The 12132-nt window shown below is 43.2% G+C and overlaps 2 protein-coding genes across 2 annotated transcripts in view; both read right to left on the bottom strand.

Annotated features, from left to right (window-relative positions):
• The window catches only part of mpp4b (MAGUK p55 scaffold protein 4b), a 16697-nt gene extending 6906 nt beyond the window's left edge, over positions 1 to 9791 (bottom strand). Inside the window, exons 1-9 of the mRNA XM_085801764.1 lie at positions 9722 to 9791; positions 9499 to 9620; positions 7706 to 7783; positions 7500 to 7583; positions 6487 to 6618; positions 2262 to 2343; positions 1389 to 1474; positions 618 to 692; positions 339 to 535 (exon numbers count right to left, since the gene is read on the bottom strand). Coding sequence (XP_085657890.1) covers positions 339 to 535; positions 618 to 692; positions 1389 to 1474; positions 2262 to 2343; positions 6487 to 6618; positions 7500 to 7583; positions 7706 to 7783; positions 9499 to 9620; positions 9722 to 9779 — 914 coding nt within the window. The 5' untranslated portion in view covers positions 9780 to 9791. The remainder of the gene's footprint in view (positions 1 to 338; positions 536 to 617; positions 693 to 1388; positions 1475 to 2261; positions 2344 to 6486; positions 6619 to 7499; positions 7584 to 7705; positions 7784 to 9498; positions 9621 to 9721) is intronic.
• Positions 2663 to 4981, bottom strand: LOC146990950 (uncharacterized). The gene is made up of 3 exons (XM_085803744.1): positions 4976 to 4981; positions 4479 to 4869; positions 2663 to 3612 (listed from the first exon to the last, which is right to left on the bottom strand). The coding sequence occupies exons 1-3, from the start codon at positions 4979 to 4981 to the stop codon at positions 2663 to 2665; spliced, it is 1347 nt and encodes a 448-aa protein (XP_085659870.1).
• Positions 9792 to 12132: the final 2341 nt, after the last annotated feature.

Below are 12132 nucleotides of genomic sequence, written 5' to 3'. Positions count from 1 at the left end.
GAGGTAAAGTTGGAATGGTTCTTCAGGAAAGAAGTCTTTACTAGAGCTACTTTCATAAAAAGTGCCTGGTCAAAAAGAAAAAGTGAATTATTTATGTTAATTCCATGTGGTTTTTGTTTTTGTTTGGTTTTGTCTGTGCTCTGATGATTTTGTTTGGTGTCTAAATATGATGATAATGTGTCTTGTATAAGCCCTTATAGGCTGGGCGCCTTAATTGGTGCACGACACGTAAATAAATATAAATTCATTCAAAATTAATTTAAAAAAAAAAGTGATACAGATAAAAATCATGAGTTAAGCATCATAAATAAAAGTCGAAATCTAAAAAGCGTCCTGACCGTTTGAGCAGGATGGTGGAGGGGATGAGGCCGGCACAGGCCGTGTTACTGGGCAGTTTCTTGGCCTGCCACCAGAGGGCGTCCGTCTGGTCCACGATCTCCAGGACGTCGCCTTTTCGGAAGCTCATGCCGGCGTCGGCGCAGGGGATGGCCGGGTCCTGCTGGGGGCTGTAGTCGGCCATGGCGCGCACGTACAGCTGACACACCGAGACAATCAGGTTAGAGTCAGGACACGAGGAGGAAGAGAGACAATAAGAGGAGGTAGAGACCAGGACTCACCATCGTCTGGTTGTGGACCGGCCTCTCTGTGATGGGGACCACCTTAAACATGATGGTGCCTTGTGACCGCGCTTGCTGAAACCAAACACATTCATTAGCAGAGTGAGTCCTTAAAGGGATAGTAGCATTTTTTTTAAAGTGGGGTTGTATGATCTACAAATAGCCCCTAAGTACTTTAATTGCAGTAGAAGACTCTCTGCACTCCTCCCGTTAGCAACGCCAGCCCATAATAGCCCTGCCCAGAGATTTACAACATACAGTGTTGTGAACAGACCCAAAGAAACGGCCTATTTTCGCGGCCTAAAAGAGGTTTTACGTGAAAAAAAAAACACAGTTCCATTGTTCACTATAATATAATTTTTTCCAGCCCTTCAAAGTGCAGGAAAAACACAGTTTTTATTTGGACCTAACCAACTGCTGATTGGTGGGCGCTAACCCTGGGCGGAGGGATACGTGAGTTGGTTAGGTCCAAATGGAACTGTGTTTTTTTTTTCACGTAAAACCTCTTTTAGGCCGCGAAAATAGGCCGTTTCTTTGGGTCTGCTCACAACACTGTATGTTGTAAATCTCTGGGCAGGGCTATGGGCTGGCGTTGCTAACGCAGAGAAGAGGACTGCAGAGTCTTCTACTGCAATTAAAGTACTTAGGGGCTATTTGTAGATCATACAACCCCACTTTAAAAAAAAACGCTACTATCCCTTTAAGAAGCTGTAATGACTTTTGCTTTTAAATGAACTGTTATGGAAGAAACAGGAAGTGTAAGTGACCCACCACAACCTGGATGACCTGCTCAGGCTCCATCCCATCCACAGGGAAACCATTCACCTCCATGATCCTGTCCCCTGCGTGGAGCAGACCTACACGCACACACACATATGGTTGTATCAAAAATATGCAGTCGACTAACTGCCAACATTCAACCAGGGCCGTTGTATAGGGGAGAAAGGTGATGATAATTCTAGGGGCCCAGCGCCCAGTGGGGCCCATAAAAAACTCCAGTAGTCTAATCTTTGTATGACTGATATATTCTGCGTAAGACCCTGACTAATACTCATAGTACACTGTAAAAACTCAACATCTTTCCAAGAATATTTGTCTTATTTCTTGTCCAAATGTCTCATTTCTAGTCAAAACTAATCTCTTTCCACTTAAAATAAGATTCATTACCTAAAAATTAACTTGTTTTTAGATCATTTTCACTTAAATTCACAATAAATAGAAAAATCTGCCAGTGAAAATAAGTTTTTTGTGCTTGTAATAAGGAAGAAAAACTTGTTCCACTATCAGATTTTTTCTACTTATTCCAAGTGAAAATATGCTTGAAAGAAGTAAAAAGTGTCTAAAAACAAGCTACTTTTAATATGATGTGTCTTATTTTAAGTAGAATGAGATTTGTTTTGACTAGAAATGACATTTTGACTAGAAACAAGACAAATATTCTTGCTAAGATACTTTGTTTTTGCAGTGTAATGCTGCATTAGCATCAAAACAAAGAAGGCTAAATAAAAAACGATAATATATACGTAGTCTAGGAAAAAAAAAGGAAAACTTAGGGGGAGGGGCCCACTTTAGTAATCTTTAAGGGGGCCCAGAATTCCTAGCAACGGCCCTGCATTCAACACAATCCTCATTAACAGTGCTCACCGCTTCGATCGGCCAGCCCTCCATGAATCACCCGAGCGACGAAGATCTCCCCCGTGATGTCGTTTCTCTTTATCGTCGCTCCCTGGAACAAACAAAACGACAAAACACTGAGCAGCTGAACAACCTGGAATAAAGACGGTCGAGTCGAAACCAACACGGATAAAGAGGAATAAAACAGATGGAGTGAGAAACGACGACGAGGATGTGATGGAAATGGAAGAGAAGTCAAGACTTCAAGACAAAAAAACAACAGAGGAGAAAGTCGACGTCTCTTGACATGAAGAATCCACACGATGAGGATGAGATGGTGGAGGAAAACCAGAAAAAAAGTGTCAACTACCACTGTGAAAGGACGCAAGAAGATCAGATCGTTCCTAGGACACTCTTCTGCGTCTCTTCTCTCACGTCGCCTTCTTCCTCTTCTTCTTCCTCTGATTGGATCGACCTCCTTTCCCCGCCGCCGATTTGGTCTGGTCCTGGTCCGGCTCGTCCTCCAGCACCAGCAGCCCGTTGGTTAAGGGATGCTTAAGGGACGACGCCGGGGGATCGGAGCGATGCGTGCGCTTCTTCTGCTGCGGCGAAGAGGAAGAAGGGGCGTTTTTGTTTTTGTCCTTCAGGGAAGCTCGAGGAGATCCGCGACAGGAGACGGAGAGACAGCCGGTCCCCTGGGAGGTGGACGGAGCGTCTCGAAGGCTGCTGAAGGACGAGCTGGAGGAGCTAGAGGAGGGAAGAGACGGGAAGGAGGAACATCTGGACTGGTGCGTTAGAGATGGACGATGCTCAGGTGCAGGTGCAGGTGCAGGTGCAGGTGCAGGTGCAGGTGCAGGTGCAGGTGCAGGTGCAGGTGCAGGTTTCGAGGCGGCGAGGAGCACCTGCAGCCGGTCCACCACCTGCGTGAGGAGGACCAAGGCGTGCGAGTTGTCCCGCACCGTCTCGGTCATGCGCTCCGTGGCCGCCGCCATCTTCTCCCCCAGCAGCCGGACGTCCCGCGTGCTGGTCTCCATGGAGCTGGCGGCCAGCTGCACCGTCGTCCGCAGCTCGTCCAGGCTCTCCTGCTTGGCCAGCTCCACCGGGGGAGGGGCCACTACGTCCGAGACACGGCGGCGGGGGCAACGGCGGGGGTGCATGGGGCTGGGAGGGGCGGTGTGGACACGAGGGCTCTGGATGCGGAGATGTGGGGGCAGACCCGGCTGGAGCAGGTAGTCGTCCAGGTTGGGGTAGTAGGGCACGGAGAGGCACGGCGGCGTCATGGGCCAACGGCGGGAAGCGGGAAGCGGGGAGGGGGGGGCGGCGTCGGCTGACTCTCCCGTCTCGTCTTCATTCCCACTGTCCAGCTCTTCTATGACGTTGTCTCCAATGAGAAAAGAAAGAGAGAGAGTTGAAGGGATAGTTCAATATTTTTGGGCAAATTGGCCCATTGCCATAATCCCTATAGTCATAGCAGTAGGTTTGTTACCTTTAATTGTCGGTGCAAGCTGTTTTTAGAACGGCGGAGCAGAGCCGTGAGCTGCTCAGAGCTACGCTACGGAGGCTCATTATGGGATTTCTTGGTTTCTCTCATCAAACTCATCAAATACACAATCCAACAACTCCAAAACACTCTGGTGGACAAGTTGTGACCTGCACATTCACCACGCTATGAGATAATAACACAACGTTACCACACAGAGTTGTTTTAGAGGGAAATTCAGAGACTGCTTGATGAAAAACTGTCCCTGAAGGCAACGCACATCAGCGGTTTTGCATGAATTTGCCTCTAAAACAACTCTGTGTGGTAACGTTGTGTTATTATCTCATAGCGTGGTGAATGTGCAGGTCACAACTTGTCCACCAGAGCGTTGTGGAGTTTGATGAGGGAAACCAAGAAATCCCATGAGCCTCCGTAGCGTAGCTCTGAGCAGCTCACGGCTCTGCTCCACTGTTCTAAAAACAGCTTGCACCGACAAATAAAGGTAATGAACCTACTGCTATGACTATAGGGATTATGGAAATGGGCCAATTTGCCAAAATGTTCAACTATCCCTTTAATCCACAGAAAAGCACAGGAAGATGTGATGAGAGGATGAAGAGGATGGAGAGGTGAACGATGAAGGCGAAGGTGATGTTTCCTGAAAGCATCTTTCAGAAGCTCCTTAAAAACCTCAAACTGAAGCTTTTAATCATCCCTTGGATCTATTTTCTTCTTCGAGGCCCGGTCGGACCGTTTTCTGTTCTTACCGATCAGCAGGGAGCCGTAGACCGACGGCGCCGAGCGGTTGGCGCTCTGCTCCCACAGCAGGTCGCTGTAACACATCCTGCACTGGCTCATCTGTTTGCTACAGCACGTCTGACAGCCGCACGTCGGTTTGTGCTGCTGAGGTCGCGCCCTGGGCCGATACCCGGCTTCGGTCGGGGGGTAGCTCCCCCTCCGGACCCCGTGCCACGTCGGCCGATCCTCGATGAAACTCTGGCTCTCGGCCCTGAAAGGCGCAGCGCAGCCTCTTTGGAGCCTCTGGCGGGTGAGCCGCCTCAGGGTGTCCCAGTGACTGTGGACGCCCGCTCTGGGGCTTTTTGCAGAGGGAGGGGAGGCGCTGGGCAGCGGCAGCCCCACTCTCTGCTGGTTGAAGGGCTGCGAGACAAGACAGTCACTCAAAGGTGGAAGAAAATGTTTTGAATATTATGTTATTATTTTACATTTCTCTTAGTTTATTTAGGCTATTGCTATGGCCATTTGCGGCCATCGAGAGGTTGTGTCCATTTTTGTACTCATTTTTTTTTTTTTTATGTCTGTGTTGATGTCTGTGTTGATGTCTTTGTTGTTGTATGTTTGTGGATTGTTGATGGTGTCTTGTCTCTTTTTGGTTTGTAATGTATATTAGGACCCCCTTGAAAACGAGAGGATTCCTCTCAAGGGGTTTATCCTATTAAATAAAATTTCTGAATGAATGTTCAACACAAGATCTGGAAAAACTGGAAGAATGTCAAGTTTAACCCTTAGGAGTCTGAGCCTATTTTGTTTTTGAATACTTTTGATTTGGTCTTACAACTTCATCTATATGATCTGATAATTTTCTTTCACATTAAAGGGATTGTTCAACATTTTGCCAAATTCGCCTATTGCCATAATCCCTATAGTCATGTATAATCATGTAACATTATGACAGATGAAGCAAACACTCAGAACTACTTGCGCTTTTGAAATCACTCCACCCAGCAGCCAAGTCAGGAATGTAGTTCCGGCTATGCATTTGCCTCGAAAACAACTCCACCAGATCGTTTTAGAGTTGTTGGATTGTGTATTTGATGAGTTTGATGAGGGACAAGGGACCTGTACCATTCACCTCCATTGTGTTCACTGAGCAGCTCACGTCTCTGCCCCGCTGATCTCAAAACAACATGCACCGATAATTACAGGTAATGAACCTACTGCTATGACTATAGGGATTATGGCAATAGGCAGATTTGTCAAAATGTTGAACTATCCCTTTAACCTACTTTATTAACACACTGGATCTCAAATGAAAAGTCTCATCTCCAGTTTTATGTGGTCTGTCAAAGTCAAATAAAAACTGTGAAAGAGTTTCAAAACCACACTTTCAAATGTAGTGCTTCAGGCATTACAGCGCTTTGAAGACAGAGTATCTGAACTGTGTGATAAAAAAAAACCCCCAAAACTCCCGAAAACATCGAAAACAGATCGATTATGGATTAGCGGTTTTTCTTTTCCTGCTGTAGCATCTGCGGACAATTACACAAATGACAGATTATGCAATTCAAACATCTGGTCTACAGCTGGATGCAGCTGTTTGACTTATATCTGGCAAAAACATTAAAATATCCAGCAGCATCTGTTCACACAGGAGCCGAAATATGAACGCTGTGGTCGAAATCATACACTGAAATGTTCTGTACAGCCTAAAGGGTCAGTTCACCCAGTTTTCATTGTAATTTCCTCGTCAGAACGAAACCATTTCATCTTTTTTTTGTAGTATGACTTCATTCTCTGTGAGGTTCATCCGATGGGTTTCCCTAATCCCAACCAACCTGGTTATTTTTCTGATGAGGGATTAAAAAACAAAACAAAACTCGGGGTGATCCCATCACAGTGTGGCCTGGTTTTAGGGTCACATGGTGCCTGAAAAGAGCGCACGCTGGACAACATTGCAGCAAAAACAAAAGCACGAACACAACACAAACTTAATTTCATAATTGCAGTAATGAGGGGAGGTTTCAGCGTGCAGCTCACCAGCGGCTGTTTGTTTTTGACCAGGCAGACGATCCTCGTGGCCTCCTCGTCGTCCGGCAGGTCGTCGGGCATCGGCGGCAGCACCGGCTCGTAGTCCCTCTGGGCCACCGTGTCATGAGCAGAGAGCAGAGCCTAGAAAATGTGCAAAAGTTAAAGGGATAGCTCAACATTTTGGCAAATTGGCCCATTGCCATAATCCCTATAGTCATAGCAGTAGGTTGTTACCTTTAATTGTCGGTGCAGGCTGTTTTTAATTTAATGATTTAATTTAATTAACGTTTTGTTTTTGAGAAATTAACAAGTGCACCTTTAAGTACTACTTAAAGGGATAGTTCAACATTTTAGCAAATTGGCCCATTGCCATATAATAATCTATATAGTTTTAGGAGTAGGTTTGTTGCCTTTAATTGTCGGTGCAAGCTGTTTTTAGAACGGCGGAGCAGAGCCGTGAGCTGCTCAGAGCTACGCTACGGAGGCTCATGGGATTTCTTGGTTTCCCTCATCAAACTCATCAAATACACAATCCAACAACTCCACAACGCTCTGGTGGACAAGTCGTGACCTGCACATTTACCACGCTATGAGATGATAACACAACGTTACCACACAGAGTTGTTTTAGAGGTAAATTCATGCAAAACCGCTGATGTGCGTTCCCATGGGGAGCAGTTTTTTGGTAAGCAGTCTCTGAATTTGCCTCTAAAACAACTCTGTGTGGTAACGTCGTATTATTATCTCATAGCGTGGTGAATGTGCAGGTCACAACTTGTCCACCAGAGCGTTTTGGAGTTGTTGGATTGTGTATTTGATGAGGGAAACCATGAGCCTCTGTAGCGTAGCTCTGAGCAGCTCACGGCTCTGCTCCGCCGTTCTAAAAATAGCTTGCACCGACAATTTAAAGGTAACAACCTACTCTACTAAAACTATAGGGATGATGGCAATGGGCCAATTTGCCATAATGTTGAACTATCCCTTTAACAGTGTGATAAGTTTGTACGTGGTGTGACGTCTCACCTGTAGGTGCGGCTGCCGGAGGAGGCGGTAGAGCTCTTTGGCCTCTTCGGAGCAGCTGGGCAGCGACCTGATGTCGATCAGCAGCTGCACAGACAGGAAACCACGGAAACCACGGAAACCATCCATCATCGTTCAAACACAAAACTTCTACAGAACGATTCGAAGCAGAATGACGTTGATATTGTGAAGTGAAATGCGAGCGGCACCTGAAGGGAGAGTCCCGACGCGTAGTCCAGAGCCGGAGCCGGGGAGTCTCTCAGGAACCTCTGCAGACACTCGTACACCTGAGGGAGATACAGTTAAAGGGATAGTTCAACATTTTGGCAAATTGGCCCATTGCCACAATCCCTATAGTCATAGCAGTAGGTTTGTTACCTTTAATTGTCGGTGCAAGCTGTTTTTAGAACGGCGGAGCAGAGCCGTGAGCTGCTCAGAGCTACGCTACGGAGGCTCATTATGGGATTTCTTGGTTTCCCTCATCAAACTCATCAAATACACAATCCAACAACTCCAAAAAAACGCTCTGGTGGACAAGTTGTGAGCTGCACATTCACCACGCTATGAGATAATAACACAACGTTACCAGACAGAGTTGTTTTAGAGGGAAATTCATGCAAAACCACTGATGCGTGTTGCCCTCAGGGACAGTTTTTTAGGCAAGCAGCCTCTGTATTTCCCTCTAAAACAACTCTGTGTGGTAACGTTGTGTTATTATCTCATAGCGTGGTGAATGTGCAGCTCACAACTTGTCCACCAGAGCGTTGTGGAGTTGTTGGATTGTGTATTTGATGATTTTGATGAGGGAAACCAAGAAATCCCATAATGAGCCTCCATAGTGTAGCTCTGAGCAGCTCACGGCTCTGCTCTGCCGTCCGTTCTAAAAATAGCTTGCACCGACAATTAAAGGTAACGAACCTACTGCTATGACTATAGGGATTATGGCAATGGGCCAATTTGCCAAAATGTTGAACTATCCCTTCAAAGGAAACATCCAACCTCACATACTCTGAGGCTGCTGTTACTGTACAGATGTGTTATCTTTCTACCTGACATGTGTGCACATCCCATCCTTTTTTCTTTTTTTTTTTAAAGCTCAGGTGCTGCACCTGTCTGATCTCTGGATTTTAATCTCACAAAAGTCTTTTTTTTTCCTCTTAATACACCACCAGGCTTCCGGCCGACATAAAACGGACACGGTCGCATGCAACACCTACTTTAATCTCTCTGATGTATTTTGTTCTGTGCAGGGCCGTTGTATAGGGGAGAAAGGTGATGATAACTCTAGGGGCCCAGCGCCCAGTGGGGCCCATAAAAAACCCCAGTAGTCTAATCTTTATATGACTGATTTATTCTGCGTAAGACCCTGACTAATACTCATAGTACACTGTAAAAACTCAACATCTTTCCAAGAATATTTGTCTTATTTCTTGTCCAAATGTCTCATTTCTTGTCAAAACTAATCTCTTTCCACTTAAAATAAGACTCATTACCTAAAAATTAACTTGTTTTTAGATCATTTTCACTTGTTTCAAACAAATTTTCACTTGAAATAAGTAGACAAATCTGCCAGTGAAAGCAGGTTTTTTGTGCTTGTAATAAGAACGAAAAACTTGCTCCACTATCAGATTTTTTCTACTTATTCCAAGTGAAAATCTGCTTGAAAGGAGTAAAAAGTGTCTAAAAACAAGCTACTTTTAATATGATGAGTCTTATTTTAAGTAGAATGAGATTTGTTTTGACTAGAAATGACATTTTGACCAGAAATAAGACAAATATTCTTGCTAAGATACTTGAGTTTTTGCAGTGTAATGCTGCATTAGCATCAAAACAAAGAAGGCTAAATAATAAATGATAATACATACGTAGTCTAAGAAAAAAAAACTGGAAAAGTTAGGGGGAGGGGCCCACTTTAGTATTCTTTAAGGGGGCCCAGAATTCCTAGCAACGGCCCTGATTCTGTGGTGAAAACAACTGTGTGTGTGTGAGCGTTTCTCCAGACCTTGAGCAGCGACTGCAGCCACGAGGCGTTCAACAGACTGTGGAGGATCTCGGCCCCGTCGATGTCCTCGCTCACCGACTGCCTCACCTCCTCGATCACATCTGTCAGGATCTGACGCAGGCCTACGACACAAACACACATAAACACACATCGGTGGACTGTTTTTAGAGTGTGAAACAATAAAAAAACTAAAAAAAATCATCACTAAATGCGCCGCACTGACCGTGTTCTCCGAGCTCGCAGTGCGGGTTCAACACCTGAGCCTCCACCGCCTGCCTCATGGTCACAGGACCGGCAACAATCTGGACACATGGAGGACACACAATAAAACCTTTTCATCCTTTCATCCTTGCTTTCATTTTTTTTTGGTCTTATCCTCATATTTGCTCCTTTGGTTTGCTTGTTCTTTTTTGTTTTTGTGTTAATTGATGGTGTTTGACAGAGTTAGAATAGCTTACACTTTTAACTGATTCGTACTATTTCTATTATTCTGAAACATGCATTTAATTTAATTTATCTTATTTTCTTATTTATTTGTTATTATTATCTTTTTTATTCTATTTTAATTCATCCATTCTTTTCTCTATTTTATCCCACTACACCTGCCTATTTTACTTCATTTTACCTAGTGTCTTTCTCGTCTTCTCTTTTTATCTGTTTTACCTCATTTGATCTAGTATCTCTCTTATCTTCTCATTCTATCTATTTTACTCCATCTTACCTAGTGTCTTTCTCCTCTTCTCAATTTTATTTATGTTACTTCATTTTATCTAGTGTTTTCCCCACTGCAAATGAGTGAGTATTAGACAGCGTTTCCCCGATAAAATCCAATGCTCTAAAATTATTGTGTGAATGTTTATGTGTTTGCGAATTTATGTATGTATGTTCCCTATGTCTCCCAATATGTGTTCCCTATATTGCTTGTTTTTAACATGTGAAGCACGTTGAGCTGCCATGGGCATGAAAAGTGCTATACAAATAAAGCCTGATTGATTGATTGATTGATTGATTACACACATTTTCTTTATACTATTCTTCAGTGCAATTTTGATGCTATTTGCATGTGTATGTAATTAGTAGTTCTTTTTAAAATACACATACTGTATACAGGATGGTTTATATCATGTGATCAGAGATGGACAGAAAAATGAATTTAAGGAGCTTTTAACTCTTGTTAGTGAGAATGAACTCTTTGAAAGCAGCTGCACTGATGTGCTGCTTTTAGGGGTTAGGGTTTCCTTCACAGACAAACACAGCTTGTGTCCAATAGGATTTTAGAAAAAAAGAGCAGACCTGAAAGTAACCAGTACTTTTCAGCCTTCCTACAAATTAACTTGAGTAAAAGTAAAAATATTTGTCTTGGAAATGTATTCAAGTAAGAGTAATAAAAGTAAGTAAATACATTTACTCCATTACTGTCCACCACTGCATGTGATGCATTGCGTGTATTTTATGACTACAGATGCAATTCAGCTTTGTGTAAATCTGGTGCACTTTTCCTTTCCTTTTTTTTTCTTTTTAAAAATGATTAATGTAAGTGCACATTGTCCCTAAATAAAATCTAAAAAAAAAAAAAAAAAAAAAAGTTATTATATCATATTATTTCCAGCACTAAATAAAATCACATCATGGGCAGAGTAATAGTATTAATAGCATCTACTTTCCCAGCCCACCGTCTGGTCGTCCTACTACTGTAGTCCACTAATCCACGCCGCCGGTGGGATCAGGTGGGAGCGGCGTGGACGGGCGTCAGGGGTTAATGGCTGCACACTTTACTTTACTTAACTTTACTTTACAGCAGCTTGTGGTGGAGCGACCCCGATGTAAATGCGACGGCGTAATCTGCAGCCGGCAGAGAGACGACTTCTACTCGCTGGCACCTGTTGTGTGGTCTCCATGTAAGTCAGATGTGGCGGGATTTTTTTTTCTTTTACCGACATCAGTTCATCTGCACTTTATACTTTGTATTTTTCACTCTATTTATCTATATATTTATTTCTACTCCTACCTTTTTAACTCTATTTGATCTTTTTTTGTTGTTATCTACTTAATGGGAGAAATCACAGGGTTTATACAGGAATCTTGAAGTTAATTTTAACACCTTTTTAAGACTTTTTCAAGACCTTCTCAATATTTTTCAACACCTCACCGCCACATCAAGCTGTAACCATTTACATCAGTGACATAACTGAACAGTTTTAGTTTGTGATAAAGACTTTAGACCACTATGATACAACAGAATACAAAATAGGCTGGGATAATAAATCAAAGGCAAAAAAATCTTCTTTTCTTTTTTTATGTACCGGTTCATCTTTGTTTTTTAATGAAATGAATAAATTAACACACTTTTACAATGTTTTTAGGACTCAAACTCTTGGACAGCTACAGTAATTCAGAAAAAAATCACTTTTATTATTATTTTATTTAAATTTAATACTTTATAAAGTTGTGAAAAGACTTTTTAATACTTTTTAAGGGTCTTAATTTTCACAAAATCAATTTCCTATCACCTTTTAATACTTTTCAAGACCCCGCGGATACCCAGTATCTATATATTTATTTCTACTCCTACCTTTTTAACTTTATTTTATCTTTTTTTGTTCTTATCTACTTCATGGGAGAAATCAATGCAAT

Source organism: Trachurus japonicus, chromosome 2, assembly GCF_045865225.1.
Source record: "Trachurus japonicus isolate A0001 chromosome 2, Traja_1.0".
Classification (NCBI taxonomy): Eukaryota; Metazoa; Chordata; class Actinopteri; order Carangiformes; family Carangidae; genus Trachurus; species Trachurus japonicus.
The sequence above is the reverse complement of the archived record's forward strand: the minus strand, read 5'-3'. Positions and strand labels throughout refer to the sequence as shown.

Coding starts and splice junctions, on each gene's coding strand:
- LOC146990950 (XM_085803744.1), bottom strand. Junction 3,613..4,478: donor CTACGGCTCCCTGCTGATCG/GTAAGAACAGAA, acceptor TTCTCATTGGAG/ACAACGTCATAGAAGAGCTG.